The sequence below is a fragment of the Salmo trutta genome, chromosome 24 (assembly GCF_901001165.1).
Source record: "Salmo trutta chromosome 24, fSalTru1.1, whole genome shotgun sequence".
Taxonomy (NCBI): Eukaryota; Metazoa; Chordata; class Actinopteri; order Salmoniformes; family Salmonidae; genus Salmo; species Salmo trutta.
Genome location: NC_042980.1, coordinates 18,613,445 through 18,632,471, shown reverse-complemented (window position 1 = coordinate 18,632,471; position 19,027 = coordinate 18,613,445). Strand labels below are relative to the sequence as shown.

At 43.6% G+C, this 19,027-nt stretch overlaps 1 protein-coding gene across 1 annotated transcript in view; it reads right to left on the bottom strand.

Moving 5' to 3' along the window:
- Nucleotides 1-13,943: 13,943 nt before the first annotated feature.
- lypd6b (LY6/PLAUR domain containing 6B) overlaps nt 13,944-19,027 on the bottom strand; it is a 54,410-nt gene continuing 49,326 nt past the window's right edge. Inside the window, exons 4-5 of the mRNA XM_029711331.1 lie at nt 15,137-15,267; nt 13,944-14,949 (exon numbers count right to left, since the gene is read on the bottom strand). Coding sequence (XP_029567191.1) covers nt 14,752-14,949; nt 15,137-15,267 — 329 coding nt within the window. The 3' untranslated portion in view covers nt 13,944-14,751. The remainder of the gene's footprint in view (nt 14,950-15,136; nt 15,268-19,027) is intronic.

Sequence of the window (19,027 nt, the reverse complement as noted above, 5' to 3'; positions counted from 1 at the left end):
AACAGTTTTAGGACATATTTCGTTCATTCCATTTTTTTCTGAAAAATAACAACTGAGTAAAGTTATAGGACTATACCTCTTCCTCTTGACCAGGGACGCTGCGCTGCCTGCAATACAGTCTGGGATATCACATCCATTAACGTTATCAAAGGCAGGCCTGTCAATCAGAAGAGACAATGGGGATAGTGAAGAGGACACGTCTACAGACAGAGGCCTATTCATATAGCGGGGAACATCAACTCTGCAGTCATAGAGCAGAGGCCAGTGCTCAGCTCTACCCCTCCACTTAAAGACTTGAGACCTGGATGACTACATATAGGCATTACACCCATTATCAGTAGATCGGACACTAGAGCTGGGCTCATCCCATCTCATCCGCCTGTTTAAAGTGCACTTTGGAAATGGCCTCATGATAAAAGAAAACTGAAACTGTAACTTGACCTTTTCTCCAGAACTCTCTGGTATTTGTCATGTGGATATAAAGTAAGCAAATTCTGACTGCAAAATGTATTTGTGACATTGTCTTTGAAGAGCCCTTACAAGTGAGTTTTACTGTATCTTCTGTTTGCTTTCCACACCTTTCTAATGCATTTCTAAACCCAACTAAATAGCCTTTAGCCCAGAGCAGCGTGGGACTGTATGTTCATGTCGAGTCTGTAAGTGTTTTGTCCACACATCAGAGCAGAGCTGTAGAGACAAGGCTGCCAACAACCCCTGGTCTTCTCTGTCAACACCTCAGACAGGGTAGCATGTTGGGACTAAATGCAACCATCTATATCCTAAACAGTGAAAGACACACGTCTGCTGTCATGCACCATAGCCATGCATGATCAATCAAATAATCACATTACTGTAATCATAATCTCGGCACCCAAACCAAATCCGATACTCGATGTCACGACTCACGAGAGACTACTGTGAACACAAATACAAATGTTTTATAAACTCCAACCCTTGGGGGACTTAATGGAAATTACCTTACCTGCTCTGACTTGTGACCCTGTACTGATACAGCATTGCTACAATACACAGTGAACAATCTACTTTGGTCCCACTAAAATATCATTAGTGTACATCTTTTAGGCAACAGTTATCAACAATCTAGTCTGTATATAGAGATTCCAGACATTTACATCTGTGTAATAGAGCACCTTTACTTCAAACACCCTGAAGATCTAAAGAGCCTTAACAAGTCACCCTCTCCAAACTGTGAATGGTAGGATCCACCTGTCTTGTGACCTGGATCAGAGGCAGGGTCATGCCATGCTGTGGTCCCTACAGGGGGAGCTTAGTCCGTGGCCACCCTACGCCCTGTCCATGGACATCAAAGGACATATCCCAAAACATGGGGAAGATAGAAAGATAGTGACTTAAACAGAACTTCTGTCTTATGCTATGCTTGTTGATGTTTGTCCACAGAAAAATAATAATTTATACATATTGAGGCTGATGATAACAGAAAACAAATTTGATTGAATTAAGAGAATATTCCGCAAACTGCCCGAGGTCAAGAGGCGGAAAACAACTGGTGAGAAGATAGACATCTTTGACGTTAGATCCATAAGCACAAGACCTAACCAACCTCTCTGACTGTTGATAATTGGACATATCTTCTCAGCTCAGTCAACCTGAGAGACTAAATACAGGTCTTCAATGAATTGCTCTGATGGGTTTCAGCTTGTGCTCTGTCGAGGCTTGACAGCATCTCATCTTAAAGTGCTAAGATGATGTTGAGGAGTTGCCCCCTGCAGGGTCTTAGTTACTGTACCTGGACATTCCCGTCAACTGTGTTTTGGATTTAAAAGGGTCCGTACAACACGCACTGAGATGAAGACGTTGGAGTAAACAGTCCATGAGCCAATTAAGGCTGAATTAAAGGGTTGGCTTTGATGGGATACTATGAGGAAAATAAGAACAATTATAAAGCCTCAGGATATGATCTATCCATCAACAACTGTTTCTTAAAAAAAATATACTGGCCATGTTGGCCACGTTCCTTTTATAAAAGATGGACTGCCAAGACCATCTGCAATAGAGCATTCAGGAAAGCTGATAGCAACAAATCTTTTCTCGTTTCTCACTTTCCCACCTTTGTTTTTTTTCCCTCACCAACTTTAAACATCAGCTATCTGAGCAGCTAACCGATCGCTGCAGCTGTACATAGCCCATCTGTACATTGCCCACCCTATCTACCTACCTCATCCCCATACTGTTTTTATTTTATTTACTTTTCTGCTCTTTTTACACACCAGTATCTCTACTTGCACATCATCATATGCTCGTTTATCACTCCAGTGTTAATCTGCTAAATTGTAATTATTCACTCCTATAGCCTATTTATTGCCTACCTCCTCATGCCTTTTGCACACACTGTATATAGACTTTCTTTTTTCTACTGTGTCATTGACTTGTTTATTGTGTTATTGGCTTGTTTATTGTGTTATTGGCTTGTTTGTTTGCTCCATGTGTAACTCTGTGTTGTTGTCTGTGTCACACTGCTTTGCTTTATCTTGGCCAGGTCGCAGTTGTAAATGAGAACTTGTTCTCAACTTGCCTACCTGGTTAAATAAAGGTGAAATAAATAAAATAAAATAAAATCATCAACTCCTCCTGTTTTAACCTTTATCTTAGTCAAGTCTTCAGAAGCCGTCCTTATTAGTATAGCAGAAGTTCTGGATATCCAGGACCAGACTTCACCAACAATCTCTTTGAAGAGAGAAAGAGATGCCTGTGAACTGTGGAGGAGCTGCTACCTTCTCTCTTTTCACACCTACAGCAACAGCCACCTATCCAGTTCCGAATGGTGTCTTGTGTAAACAGGAGGTGTTAGATCTAAGCAGGTTCTTTGGCATCACAGGGCCTCTCCTGCTGTGACTGAGTAATGGGATGTGGAAAGCAGATCACAGGGCTGGTCTGAGGAGCCTTGAGTTCAGTGTTTTCACTACACTACATGGGAGGAGGTCCTCCACTCCTACTCCAAGTCTAGGGCCTGACCTGCCGTTACCACCCCAGACATGAAGGGGTGTCTTTGGGGTGGTCTGGAGGGCCGCGACCCTCTCTGCTGGACCTCCCTGGGCTTCAGATCTGAGAGGGCATAATGACTAACCCAGACAACATGTGTCGACGGCTGGCAGGTTTATGAGGCTGGTGACACATGATGAGAGGACCTGTAGAACCAGATTAAACATGCCAGCCTAGCCAATCAGTATAACTGATGTTGAGAGCTAACCCTAACCCTCACCAATGACAACATTGTGGGAGCCAAAGGTTTCAATTCTTCCCATGTTACTGTACATGAATCATTGAGCATAACAGCTACATTATACAAACCATTTCACTGTACTTGAGTTATGGGAAATCATAGGAAATTTCATAGGAAATCTTACATATACTTCACGTACACATTTATATCAGTGCAGAGTAGTAAACTGAGTCGCACCAGAATATGTACAGTTGAAGTCGGAAGTTTACATACTCCTTAGCCAAGTACATTTAAACTGTTTTTTTTTTTTTTTTTTTTTTTTTAATTCCTGACATTTAATCCAACAAAAAATTCCCTGTTTTAGGTCAGTTAGGATCACTACTTTATTTTAAGAATGTGAAATGTCAGAATAATAGTCGAGAGAAAGATTTATTTCATCACATTCCCAGTGGGTCAGAAGTTTACATACACTCAATTAGTATTTGGAAGCATTGCCTTTAAATTGTTTAACTTGGGTCAAACGTTTTGGGTAGCCTTCCACAAGCTTCCCACAACAAGTTGGGTGAATTTTGGCCCATTCCTCCTGACACAGATGGTGTAACTGAGTCAGATTTGTAGGCCTCCTTGCTCACACACACTTTTTCAATTCTGCCCACAAATGTTCTATGGGATTGAGGTCAGGGCTTTGTGATGGCCACTCCAATACCTTGACTTTTGTCAAGACTTCCGCCGAAGTCGGGTCCTCTCTTTGTTCGGGTGGTGCTCGGCGTCGCCGGTCTTCTAGCCATCATCAATCCACTTATCATTTTCCATTTGTTTTGTCTTGTTTTCCTCACACCTGGTTTCAATCCCCTCAATCACTTGTTGTGTATTTAACCCTCTGTTCCCCCCCATGTCTTTGTGTGGAACTGTTTATTGTTTCATGTTACATTTACATTACATTTAAGTCATTTAGCAGACGCTCTTATCCAGAGCGACTTACAAATTGGTGCATTCACCTTATGATATCCAGTGGAACAACCACTTTACAATAGTGCATCTAAATCTTTTAAGGGGGGGGGTTAGAAGGATTACTTTATCCTATCCCAGGTATTCCTTAAAGAGGTGGGGTTTCAGGTGTCTCCGGAAGGTGGTGATTGACTCCGCTGTCCTGGCGTCGTGAGGGAGCTTGTTCCACCATTGGGGTGCCAGAGCAGCGAACAGTTTGGACTGGGCTGAGCGGGAACCGTGCTTCCTCAGAGGTAGGGGGGCCAGCAGGCCAGAGGTGGATGAACGCAGTGCCCTTGTTTGGGTGTAGGGCCTGATCAGAGCCTGAAGGTATGGAGGTGCCGTTCCCCTCACAGCTCCGTAGGCAAGCACCATGGTCTTGTAGCGGATGCGAGCTTCAACTGGAAGCCAGTGGAGAGAGCGGAGGAGCGGGGCGACGTGAGAGAACTTGGGAAGGTTGAACACCAGACGGGCTGCGGCGTTCTGGATGAGTTGTAGGGGTTTAATGGCACAGGCAGGGAGCCCAGCCAACAGCGAGTTGCAGTAATCCAGACGGGAGATGACAAGTGCCTGGATTAGGACCTGCGTCGCTTCCTGTGTGAGGCAGGGTCGTACTCTGCGAATGTTGTAGAGCATGAACCTACAGGATCGGGTCACCGCCTTGATGTTAGTGGAGAATGACAGGGTGTTGTCCAGGATCACGCCAAGGTTCTTAGCACTCTGGGAGGAGGACACAAGGGAGTTGTCAACCGTGATGGCGAGATCATGGAATGGGCAGTCCTTCCCCGGGAGGAAGAGCAGCTCCGTCTTGCCGAGGTTCAGCTTGAGGTGGTGATCCGTCATCCACACTGATATGTCTGCCAGACATGCAGAGATGCGATTCGCCGCCTGGTTATCATAAGGGGGAAAGGAGAAGATTAATTGTGTGTCGTCTGCATAGCAATGATAGGAGAGACCATGTGAGGATATGACAGAGCCAAGTGACTTGGTGTATAGCGAGAATAGGAGAGGGCCTAGAACAGAGCCCTGGGGGACACCAGTGGTGAGAGCGCGTGGTGCGGAGACAGATTCTCGCCACGCCACCTGGTAGGAGCGACCTGTCAGGTAGGACGCAATCCAAGCGTGGGCCGCGCCGGAGATGCCCAACTCGGAGAGGGTGGAGAGGAGGATCTGATGGTTCACAGTATCAAAGGCAGCAGATAGGTCTAGAAGGATGAGAGCAGAGGAGAGAGAGCTAGCTTTAGCAGTGCGGAGAGCCTCCGTGACACAGAGAAGAGCAGTCTCAGTTTAATGCCCAGTCTTGAAACCTGACTGATTAGGATCAAGAAGGTCATTCTGAGAGAGATAGCAGGAGAGCTGGCCAAGGACGGCACGTTCAAGAGTTTTGGAGAGAAAAGAAAGAAGGGATACTGGTCTGTAGTTGTTGACATGGGAGGGATCGAGTGTAGGTTTTTTCAGAAGGGGTGCAACTCTCACTCTCTTGAAGACGGAAGGGACGTAGCCAGCGGTCAAGGATGAGTTGATGAGCGAGGTGAGGTAGGGGAGAAGGTCTCCGGAAATGGTCTGGAGAAGAGAGGAGGGGATAGGGTCAAGTGGGCAGGTTGTTGGGCGGCCGGCCGTCACAAGACGCAAGATTTCATCTGGAGAGAGAGGGGAGAAAGAGGTCAAAGCACAGGGTAGGGCAGTGTGAGCAGGACCAGCGGTGTCGTTTGACTTAGCAAACGAGGATCGGATATCGTCAACCTTCTTTTCAAAATGGTTGACGAAGTCATCCGCAGAGAGGGAGGAGGGGGGGGAGGGGGAGGAGGATTCAGGAGGGAGGAGAAGGTAGCAAAGAGCTTCCTAGGGTTAGAGGCAGATGCTTGGAATTTAGAGTGGTAGAAAGTGGATTTAGCAGCAGAGACAGAAGAGGAGAATGTAGAGAGGAGGGAGTGAAAGGATGCCAGGTCCGCAGGGAGGCGAGTTTTCCTCCATTTCCGCTCGGCTGCCCGGAGCCCTGTTCTGTGAGCTCGCAGTGAGTCGTCGAGCCACGGAGCAGGAGGGGAGGACCGAGCCGGCCTGGAGGATAGGGGACAGAGAAAATCAAAGGATGCAGAAAGGGAGGAGAGGAGGGTTGAGGAGGCAGAATCAGGAGATAGGTTGGAGAAGGTTTGAGCAGAGGGAAGAGATGATAGGATGGAAGAGGAGAGAGTAGCGGGAGAGAGAGAGCGAAGGTTGGGACGGCGCAATACCATCCGAGTAGGGGCAGAGTGAGAAGTGTTGGATGAGAGCGAGAGGGAAAAGGATACAAGGTAGTGGTCGGAGATTTGGAGGGGAGTTGCAATGAGATTAGTGGAAGAACAGCATCTAGTAAAGATGAGGTCAAGCGTATTGCCTGCCTTGTGAGTAGGGGGGGAAGGTGAGAGGGTGAGGTCAAAAGAGGAGAGGAGTGGAAAGAAGGAGGCAGAGAGGAATGAGTCAAAGGTAGACGTGGGGAGGTTAAAGTCACCCAGAACTGTGAGAGGTGAGCCATCCTCAGGAAAGGAACTTATCAAGGCGTCAAGCTCATTGATGAACTCTCCAAGGGAACCTGGAGGGCGATAAATGATAAGGATGTTAAGCTTGAACGGGCTGGTAACTGTGACAGCATGGAATTCAAATGAGGAGATAGACAGATGGGTCAGGGGAGAAAGAGAGAATGTCCACTTGGGAGAGATGAGGATTCCAGTGCCACCAACCCGCTGGCTCGATGCTCTAGGGGTATGCGAGAATACGTGGGCAGACGAGGAGAGAGCAGTAGGAGTAGCAGTGTTATCTGTGGTAATCCATGTTTCCGTCAGCGCCAGGAAGTCTAGGGACTGGAGGGTAGCATAGGCTGAGATGAACTCAGCCTTGTTGGCCGCAGACCGGCAGAGGCTGCAGAGGCTGCCGGAGACCTGGAACTCCACGTGGGTCGTGCGCGCTGGGACCACCAGGTTAGAGTGGCAGCGGCCACGCGGTGTGAAGCGTTTGTATGGCCTGTGCAGAGGGGAGAGAACAGGGATAGACAGACACATAGTTGACAAGCTACAGAAGTGTTGTTTCTTGTATTATTGTCTGTTGTGTCTTTAGAGAACTGTTTCACTTTGATATCCTTTTTCTTCTGTCCTGATTTTCTCTTTCTTTCTTTTTTCTCTTTCTTTTCTTCTGTTAACTAGATATTCTTTGTTATTCTTCGTTAGCTAGCTAGCTTCTTCCAAAAGAGTCCCTAGCAACTGCTTAGCAACTGGTAAACAATTCAGCTAGCTAAGATAACTACAATTTTATGAAAAATAGTAACTTTTTTCAAAAGCCTATCTTCTTTGTTTGTTGCTTGTTTTTTCTCCTATTCAGTCTTGCAGTTTTCTTTTGATTTTTTCCGATGTACTTCACTCTAAAAACCATGTAAATTTCAATATTTGTAGGAGCTCATTTTTCAGCTGCTGCTGCTCAAATTGGAATTCCAAAGAAAAAAATGTATGTGCATGTTAGGCTGGTTGCGCTGGGTTATGTCAACCCGTGTTGTACTTCGTGTTAGTTGTGCCGTGTGTTTTTGGTTCGCCAAATAAAAGGCTCCGTTTGCTACCCAATATCTGCTCTCCTGCGCCTGATTCCCTTACAGCCATTTACGCATACCTAACAACTTTGTTGTCCTTAAGCCATTTTGCCACAACTTTGGAAGTATGCTTGGGGTCATTGTCCATTTGGAAGACCCATTTGCGACCAAGCTTTAACTTCCTGACTGATGTCTTGAGATGTTGCTTCAATATATCCACATAATTTTCCTACCTCATGATGCCATCTATTTTGTGAAGTGCACCAGCAAAGCACCCCACAACATAATGCTGCCACCCCCGTGCTTCACGGCTGGGATGATGTTCTTCGGCTTGCAAGCCTCCCCCTTTTTCCTCCAAACATAACGATGGTCATTATGGTCAAACAGTTCTATTTTTGTTTCATCAGACCAGAGGGCATTTCTCCAAAAAGTACGATCTTTGTCCCCATGTGCAGTTGCAAACCGTAGTCGCTTTTTTATGGCGGGTTTGGAGCAGTGGCTTCTTCCTTGCTGAGCGGCCTTTCAGGTTATGTCGATATAGGACTCATTTTACTGTGGATATAGATACTTTTGTACCTGTTTCCTCCAGAATCTTGTTCTGGGATTGATTTGCACTTTTCGCACCAAAGTGCGTTTATCTCTAGGAGACAGAACGCGTCTCCTTCCTGAGCGGTATGACGGCTGCGTGGTCCCATGGTGTTTATACTTGCGCACAATTGTTTGTACAAATGAACGTGGTACCTTCAGGTGTTTGGAAATTGCTCTCAAGGATGAACCAGACTTGTGGAGGTCTACAAATGTTATTTTGAGGTCTTGGCTGATTTCTTTTGATTTTCCCATGATGTCAAGCAAAGAGGCACTACGTTTGAAGGTAGGCCTTGAAATACATCCACAGGTACACCTCCAATTGACTCAAACAATGTCAATTTGCCTATCAGAAGATTCTAAAGCCATGACATAATTTTCTGGAATTTTCCAAGCTGTTTAAAGGCACAGTCAAGTTAGTGTATGTAAACTTCTGACCCACTGGAATTGTGATACAGTGAATTATAAGTGAAATAATCTAGCAGGAAACAATATTCAAAAAAATTACTTGTGTCGTGCACACAGTAGATGTCCTAACCCGCTTGCCAAAACTATAGTTTGTTAACAAGAAATTTGTGAAGTGGTTGAAAAATGAGTTTTAATGACTCCAACCTAAGTGTATGTAAACTTCCGACTTCAACTGTAAGGGATAATCAATGAGAGGCTATGCGTTCTCTGGAAAATAATGAAAGACTTGGAGTGGAACTAACCTTCCACTGAGTTGCATTATTTTCCAGAAAACGTATAAAGCCCTGAGTTGATTAATTCCTTTTACACCATGGCTATAATTTAACACATTTACCACTAGAAATGTGTTCATTTGCCGGTAGAAATCTGTTCAACATCCACTGAAGTAGCTAGCAAGTTTACTAGATAGCAACAGTAGTTGCCTTGGTAACCAAACAAACAGACTTGCTAGTTTGGCTAATTAAACCATCAGTCCTAGCTTGATATTATGAAAATCGTACTCAACAACGCCAATAATGTTTTAAATTTGACTTTCGCTTTCAAAAGCAGCTCAAACATATAACAAGTAAGAACTATAGCCATTTAATTCTACCGTGCTGATATACTGTACAGTGCGTTATAGGAAAATAACGCACGCTCTAGAAGTCCCTTCAAGCTAATCAGAAATGAGTATTCAACAATGCCATGGTATACAACGGGACACATAGTATAGTCAAAAGGTGTGTGTAACCTGTCAACATTTGTATCTGAGACATACAGTATAACTTGAGACATTTTTAGGATTGAGGAGACAGTAATAGTTTGACCTGGGGATGTCCCCATCCACACACCCTGATCAAACATTGAATGATTTAAAAAGACTGGGTTGAATGAGAATTGACCCTCCCGGCACAATTACTATGCATAATACATTCCAAGGGTACAAGGATGGAATATTAGAATACTACTGGCCCAGTTTTACTTGAAACTAGTCTGGCGATCGGAATCTCCCAGGCTGCACAGACAATTTGAAGTTGATATAGTCTACTCAAAGGGTTCTTCTTAGAACATGTAACCTATGAAATGGAAAGATTTGTCTAGAGTCAACAAGAAAAATAAAAGACTACAGTTTTATATAACTTATTTCATTTACTTTCAACACTAATCTCCTTAGTTGAAAAAACTAGCCAGCCACACAGTCTCGATCTATCAGCAGACCCTTTCCTTTGAGTCATTAGAGTTCCTGTCTCTCCTTTGGTAAGAGTCTCACTGGGGTTTGGCCAGGCCTTTGAGACTCAGCTTAACCTTGTATCAAGGGGCTAAGATCCCCATAGCAGAATAAAGTGCTGGGATTTCTCCCTCTGAAATACTGTCAGCCAATTAGCATTGTGAACTCTGCCCTCACATTGGAATGTTAATCCCCGATTGGCCGTCGCCGTGTAAACATACCCGGACAAAGAATCATGTTAGGTAACCAAAACCCACCACCAACCAATACTGTGACTGTAAGAGAAGGAGAACTAGGGGCCTGGGGAGGAAACAAAAATTGTTCAGAGGGGAAATGGTCAGATTTGCTATTAAACATGAGAAAGAGGTAAGTGATATCCCCTTTTAGAGGCCTACCTACAACATCAGAGGAAGAGTATACAATTGAGAGAGAGAGAGAGAGAGAGAGAGAGAGAGAGAGAGAGAGAGAGAGAGAGAGAGAGAGAGAGAGAGAGAGAGAGAGAGAGAGAGAGAAAGGGACAAGAGGTGAATATGATTGGCATGCATACTGCTGGTCAACCATGCAAGGCAGAAAGTCTTGACCGTACTTAGTTGATCATTGGCGTCTTGGCTCAACCATTTCATTACAGAAGCATTATGGGATTGGCCTAACTCAGTTATAGATGTGGTTTGGTTCCCTAACTGCCCAGACCACTTCAAATGTGCCTATTGATAGAAGTCATAAGTCCCAATACTAAACTAATGCTTTTCTATTTTCAATCCATCAATTTATTTTTAATAACTTAAAAGTGACATATAATCTAATACTGTGCTTCAGTGGTGGATAATGTCATAATTGGATGAAGTTTAATTCAATAGAAGATTGCATAAAGACAATTGTTATGGCATAGTAAAGCAGGGGCTAAATGTGGTCCATGTGAAGCATTACAATGCAACTTCATCCAGTATTAATCCCATACAGTCACAGAATTGTATCCTGTGGACCTAACATATCTATCAATAGCATTTAGTTAAGATGTATTCCAGTGCATCAGAATGTCTTGATCAAGCAAGTGTTTTTAATCTGAGCCAGCAATACATTTTGCAATCTGCTCCAACCACTGACAGTAAACGGCTGAGACACAAAGCAGCCATCGGGGGCCAATCTGAGTGGGGGGATGTGGGGTGGCTCGAGAGCGTCACTGGGTCTTTGTGAGACCGATGACTCCAGAGAGGGTGGAAAGTGACAGGCTGCAGCTCCATGCCTAATAAAGCCAGAACAAAGCGAGCAGCGGCCAGAGCAAACAGCGTGCGCACACACACACACACAGCCCCAAGTCAACGGCTGTCCAGTGAGGCCTCTTCTGTGAAGCCAAAACAGCCAAACACACACTTTCACTGGTCTTGGACAATGGAAACCCATCCCCCAACGTATCATGCACACACACACACACACACACACACACACACACACACACACACACACACACACACACACACACACACACACACACACACACACACTCTCTGACTGTTCTAGATGACCTGTACTGTTTTTAGAGCATGTTTATTATCTCTGTAATAGTCTGGTTTAAAAAAAAACACATGACAAGGCAGAAATGAGGGCCTAATTTCAGGAAGTGAATGTCTGTTTTGACAGTCCCTTCAACACCCTCCTTCATGGTGCACCCAAGGGCTAGGTGCAGGTGAGGCCCCTACTGGCTATACTCTCACTGGATAGGGGTGTTATGGTAGCTCTGACGAGAGACGGACTGATCCATTAACACCAACCATGCTAATCTATCATGCATCAGGCTGCAAGCTGAGTGGCTTTCTTAAAACACACTCCTGAGAAAAGAAGGCAAACAGAAGAGCTTCTGATAATGACCCCCCAGCTCCCATTAACACTATCACAGCAAATACAGATTACCTCTCTGACCATTAGGATATTAGTAAGTGTACAATATGAACCCTGTAAGGTGGAGATTACGCAAATGTGAACTGCCCTTTACGATTCTTCATAAAACTAATTGCGTTAGTTTGAAACATTTGAGAGTTTACCATTTAAATGGTCACCAAGCGCTGAGAAATAAAGGAACAAACATTGTATGGCAATTCATAGGAAAAGTTATTAAGTGATAATGCCCAAGAAGCCGGTGCTTGTTGTTAGCAAACCGTGCCAATATATCCTCCAAACACCGGCTTCGAGGGCATTATCCCTTTTATACAACGGGTTACCAACATATTCAAATAATGATTGACATATTTTCATAAAAACATAATTTGTATGAATATATTCATACTATTTCATGCTTCCACAAAATATAGCCCTGACACAAATCTAGGGTTGCTACCCTAGCCGGCTGGCCGTTCATTCTATCGGTTAGGTTGCCAGAGACCCAGTAGTTTAGTCTTTTTGTTCGATATCTATGGACGCGAGCCAGTCGTTCGTTGTAAATGTCCCATCGCCATGCTGTCTGGCAAACGTTCTTATCCCTTGCTTGCTAGCTAGCCAACTTCCACTAATACAGTCACAGCAAACAGTGCAGCCAGAATAACAGAAATGAACTGCATTTGCATTTGTTTAAGCTGTTTTCTAGTGACATTTATTTGGATACAACCATAACAATGAGCTAATGATACACGATTTTGCCCGGCATAGACAATTTGATATCTTGCCAGGACACGGTTGTCACTAGTTACCACAGCCACAAAGTCATAAACCATGCCTATTTCTACTCTTTCTTCTCTTCTTAAAATCTGATTTTAAACCTAACCTCAGCCATAGCCTTAACAACACTGCTAACTTTATGCCTTACCCTAACCTTAAAATTATGACCAAAAAGCTTTTTGTTTCCAATAATTTTTTAATGAAATACCCAAGTTTTACTTTGTGGCTGTGGTAACTAGTGACAACTCCAGGACACAGTTCAGAGGAGCTAGACGACTACACTAACACAATCACTTCAAACAGAATCTGGAAAAACAGCAAACTAGCTGTGTTTCATTTTGTTTGACCTGTTTTTCTAGTGAAATGTATTTGTATGTATCCATAAACATTATGCTGATTCATGATTTCGACTGGCTGAGAAAAGTTGCCTGCCTGTCCATCTCGTCCCGGCACTTTCATTACTATGAAACAGTTGGAGATCGAATTTCCATATTGAAACAACATTGCAGATGTCAGAGAGACAGACAGCACGTTTTATACAAGCCGCCACTGTTGAAAACTAAATGCTAGTCTAAAAGAAATGGGAGATACTGTCTAGATGCTTTTTACAGTAGAGATCAAGTTCATAAATTGCCTGTATGGGCTGATGCGATGGTGGATTGAACAGTGAGATGGAACAGTAAATAGGCATTTCAATGTAGTCTTAGTGGGTGGTAACATGTGGATTAGACACTGGCTGGAACATAGTTTTAACCAATCAGCATCCAGGATTAGACCCACCCGTTGTATAATATGCCATAAATAACGGAACATTCCATGGTTTCTTGACATATTCATTAAATATCAATAAAACACGATAAGAAGGTTAACCTTTAAAAAGGTCAACTTTTTCATGTTGCTAACATGGAAAGTCATAAAATCCTTTGTCGTTAATCTCTCACAACTTCATGGCAATGATAGTTTTATGGCATATTACATCACCAGACATTGCAACTATTTATGTAAATAAATATCATATTCAATATTTTTCTGAGATTTTCAGATCGAAGAACAGATGTGATAAGACCTCTTCACAACATGAGGCAGAAACAGGGCCAGCACGCAGCTTGGTGAATGAGTCTCACATGCTAGGAACTACATAAGGGTCATGATGAGCACCATGTTGTCATATGGCCACAGACATGGGACTTCTGCAAAGAGATAATACATTCTGGTAAAAGTAACACTGTAATGTCATTAAGGCATATTGTCGAGAAAAGCTAAATATATAGAAAAGTAAATATTTACAAAAGTATAGTTCTTTCCATTTTATTTAAGGATATTCACAAGTTATGCTATAAAAAAATACAAGTAACAATATTTCTTAACAAAACATTCAAGTGCAAAATGGCTTTCATTTTGTGCCATACTATGGATCAAGTACTAATACATTTACGCCAGATTCCATGTCTATCATCGTCTCCCAAAGTTCTCCCTGATCCACTGGGCCTACGTGTCCAGTCATTCCTGGTCCATGTGTGCACTGCAGTGCTGCATAAACCCACAGAGAACACGTGATTAACATTCCCAGGACCATGAATAATCCTAGAGAATGTTCTGTGGAACATTTAAAGTCTCCCGGTTCCAGCCTCTCATTCGGCATGCTCCGTATAGTAGTTTGGGGTTCTGGCCAGGGCTGATTGAAGGATCGGTCACTGGGCCTCCATCTTTGAATCAGTAATGGACATTAGACTTATGATGGGCATGATCCTCCTTGAACCCTTCTGGCTAACTCCTCTGCTTGCCAACTCCACTAGCCAGCAAGCTACATCCAATTCTATAGATCCACTGACCATTGGTCTTTCTCCAATTCTATTGATTCCATGGACGCTTTCTCCAGTCCCATTGGCTTATGTAGATGCAACCAATGTTATCAAACCAAGCATCATTCATTAGGACACTGCTGTAGTCCTTCGTGATTGTTCGATTGATCTATGTGACATCTTTAACACAGATTACCACCACACTTGTAACAACACACATCCTCCATGTTCAGAGGAACATGCTGGTCTGGTATAGTCTGGTCCCCTCTATAGGGACATGCTCTGAGGGACAGCAGTGTCACAGTAGGACCAGTCTGGTCAACCCCAGGCCCAGGGTGGTGAGTAATGTCATCCAGCAGCGACCCCACGCTGTCCTCACAGGGGCCTGGGGTGGGGCTGAGCTGTAGGCCTGCTGCCTCATGGCAAACACAGCATTGGTGTGGTTGGTGGGGACCTCCACGTTGCAGATCATACCCTCACAGCACGACACACACTCCTACAAAAGGGAGAGAGAGAGCGAGAGAGAGAGAGAGGGAGAGGAGAGAGAGCGGAGGAGTGAGCGACAACAAAATGAAAACACAAGGGCAGCAGTAATGACAAATACTTTTCAGCTGATTGTACAAATTCCTGAGTAGACAGATGATGGTGGGTTATTGTGGATGGGTTTTGGTGTATGGACTTACTGTGTGACCCATGTCCCTGTGATGTCTACAGCCTGAAGCGTGACACACCTCCCTGGCAGCACACTTTTTGGTCACAAACTTGGTCTTGCCATGACTGTTGAAGTGGTGGACTGTCATACAGAACTGTGTATCTGAGGAAAGGATAACAAAGAAATATACATTACTCAACTGGTTAGCTGGCTTGACATGGGCCGGAGCTGTCCGGAGCGCCATGTTTTTGGGGAACTGCATACCGGCTTTGCTATAAAACAAAGTAGCCTATCACGGCCCAGATTCAGACACAGAGTCAAAAAAAGGTTGATCAAAGCAGAATGAAAGCGGGATCTGCATTGAATAGCAATGGGGAGTGGGCATTCATATCCTGATTCCGCTTTGTTCAAGTTTATTTGCTGCTAGTCTGTGAATCCGGTGTATACATGCCAGTAGACTGTTAGAGTTTGAGAATGAGCAGATTGAGAATACGCCAGCCTGAATGCGCAGGATGCACTGTTACAAGTTGTCAAATAAGGGTTCGTACGGTCATGACAATCCTGGAAAAGTCGTGGAATTTTAATATTGTGTTTCCCTTTTTAAATAAATAAAAAAATCTACATATCAGCCATGATTAGAATTAGGTCTCCCTTTAGCGCGTCTCTGTGTGTGTGCTGTGAATCATCTGTGTGTGTGCTAGTGCAAGTGGGCAGTTGCCCGATGAGAGAGATATTTCAGCAGCAGGTAGCCTATAAAATAATGAGAGACTAGACTAAACTCAGCAAAAAAAGAAACGTCCTCTCACTGTCAACTGCGTTCATTTTCAGCAAACTTAACATGTGTAAATATTTGTATGAACATAACAAGATTCAACAACTGAGACATAAACTGAACAAGTTCCACAAACATGTGACTAACTGAAATGGAATAATGTGTCCCTGAACAAAGGGGGGTGGGGGGGGGGGGTCAAAATCAAAAGTAACAGTAACAGTCAGTATCTGGTGTGGCCACCAGCTGCATTAAGTACTGCAGTGCATCTCCTCCCCATGGACTGCACTAGATTTGCCAGTTCTTGCTGTGAGATGTTACCCCACTCTTCCACCAAGGCACCTGCAAGTTCCCGGACATTTCTGGGGGGAATGACCCTAGCCCTCACCCTCCGATCCAACAGGACCCAGACGTGCTCAAATGGGATTGAGATCTGGGCTCTTCACTGGACATGGCAGAACACTGATATTCCTGTCTTGCAGGAAGTCACACACAGAACGAGCAGTATGGCTGGTGGCATTGCCATGTTGGAGGGTCATGTCAGAATGAGCATGCATGAAGGGTACCACATGAGGGAGGAGGATGTCGTCCCTGTAACGCACAGCGTGGAGATTGCCCGCAATGACAACAAGCTCAGTCCGATGATGCTGTGACACACCACCCCAGACCATGACGGACCCTCCACCTCCAAATCGATCCCGCTCCAGAGTACAGGCCTCAGTGTAATGCTAATTCCTTCGACGATAAACGTGAATCCGACCATCACCCCTTGTGAGACAAAACAGCGACTCGTCAGTGAAGAGCACTTTTTGCCAGTCATGTCTGGTCCAGCGACGGTGGGTTTGTGCCTATAGGTGACGTTGTTGTCAGTGATGTCTGGTGAGGACCTGCCTTACAACAGGCATACAAGCCCTCAGCCCAGCCTCTCTCAGCCATAACTGTGACTTTAATTGCCTACCGTCTGTAATCTGTTTTACGACCGTTCCACAGATGCATGTTCATTAATTGTTTATGGTTCATTGAACAAGCATGGGAAACAGTGTTTAAACCCTTTACAATTAAGATCTGTGAAGTTATTTGGATTTTTAGGAATTGTCTTTGAAAGACAGGGTCCTGAAAAAGGGACGTTTCTTTTTTTTGCTGAGTTTATATAGCCAATTCAAAACATAACTAGCCATACTACAAGCTATCTCGCTAGATAACTATTTAGCTATAAGCATTAACGTCGTTGACTCTGTCGCCTTTCCACCAGCACCGTTGAGAAAAAAAATTACACGGTTGGGATTCCCCTCTAGACATTTAGGCCTATATCCGACAAATGTAATTATAATTATTATTATGTATATTTTTTTTCAATATCTTTGTTAAATTGTAAAAATGCCAATAATCATCAGCAAAATATGACAATTAGAAAATGCCACGCGCTTTCTTCCTGTCCTCTCCATTCAGATAATTTAAAAATGTAAATAATTAGGGGGTAGATCAGCTTAAATATTGCAGATAGATTGCAATGTAATCGTCTGCATCATTTCCAATCCCACATATATTTTTGTTGGTAAATATATAAAGATATACACATTGTAAAATAATAGTGAAGACATCAAAACTATGAAATAACACATATGGAATCATGTAGTAACGAAAAAAGTGTTAAACAAATCCAAATATATTTAATATTTGAGATTCTTCAAAGTAGCCACCCTTTGCCTTGATGACAGCTTTGCACACTCTTGGCATTCTCTCAACCAGCTTCATGACGTAGTCACCTGGAATGCATTTCAATTAACAGGTGTGCCTTGTTAAAAGTACATTTGTGGAATTTCTTTCCTTCTTAATGCGTTTGAGCCAATCAGTTGTGTTCTGACAATGTAGGTGTGGTATACAGAAGATAACCCTATTTGGTAAAAGACCAAGTCCATATTATGGCAAGAACAGCTCAAATAAGCGAAGAGAAACGACAGCCTATCATTACGTTAAGACATGAAGGTCAGTCAATTTGGAAAATTTCAAGAACTTTAAAAATGTCCTAAATTGCAGTTGCAAACACCATCAAGCTATATGATGAAACTGGCTCTCATGAGGACCGCCACAGGAAAGGAAGACCCAGAGTTACCTATGCTGCAAAGGATAAGTTCATTAGAGTTACCAGCCTCAGATTGCAGCCCAAATAAATGCTTCAGAGTTCAAGTAACAGACACATCTCAACAACAACTGTTCAGAGGAGACTGTGTGAATCAGGCATTCATGGTCGAATTCCTGCAAAGAAACCACTACTATAGGACACCAATATGAAGAAGAGACTTGCTTGGGCCAAGAAACACGAGCAATGGACATTAGACCGGTGGAAATCTTTCCTTTGGTCTGATGAGTCCAAATTTAAGATTTTTGGTTCCAACCGCTGGGCCTTTGTGAGACGCAGGTGAACGGATGATCTCCGCATGTGTGGTTCCCACTGTGAAGCATGGAGGAGGTGTGATGGTGTGGGGGTGCTTTGCTGGTGATATTGTCTGTGATGTATTTAGAATTCAAGGCACACTTAACCAGCATGGCTACCACAGCATTCTGCAGCGATACGCCATCCCAACTGGTTTGCACTTAGTGGGACTATCAATTGTTTTGCAACAGGACAATGACCCAACACACCTCCAGGCTGTGTAAGGGCTATTTGACCAAGGAGAGTGATGGAGTGCTGCATCAGATGACCTGGCCTCCACAATCACCCAACCCCAACCCAATTGAGATGGTTTGGGATGAGTTGGACTGCAGAGTAAAGGAAAAGCATCCAACAAGTGCTCAGCATGTGGGAACTCCTTCAAACTGTTGGAAAAGCATTCCAGGTGAAGTTGGTTGAGAGAATGCCAAGTGTGTGCAAAACTGTCAATGTAAAATAGATTTGGAATTGTTTTAACACTTTTTTGGTTACAAAATCATTCCATATGTGTTTATTTAATAGGTTTGATGTCTTCACTATTATTATACAACGTATAAAATTGTCAATATAAAGAAAAATCCTTGAATGAGTAGCTGTGTCCAATTTTTGACTGGTACTGTATATATACACATACATATACAGTGCCTTTGGAAAGTATTCAGACCCCTTAACTGTTTCCACATTTTGTTACGTTACAGCTTATTCTAAAATTGATTAAATCG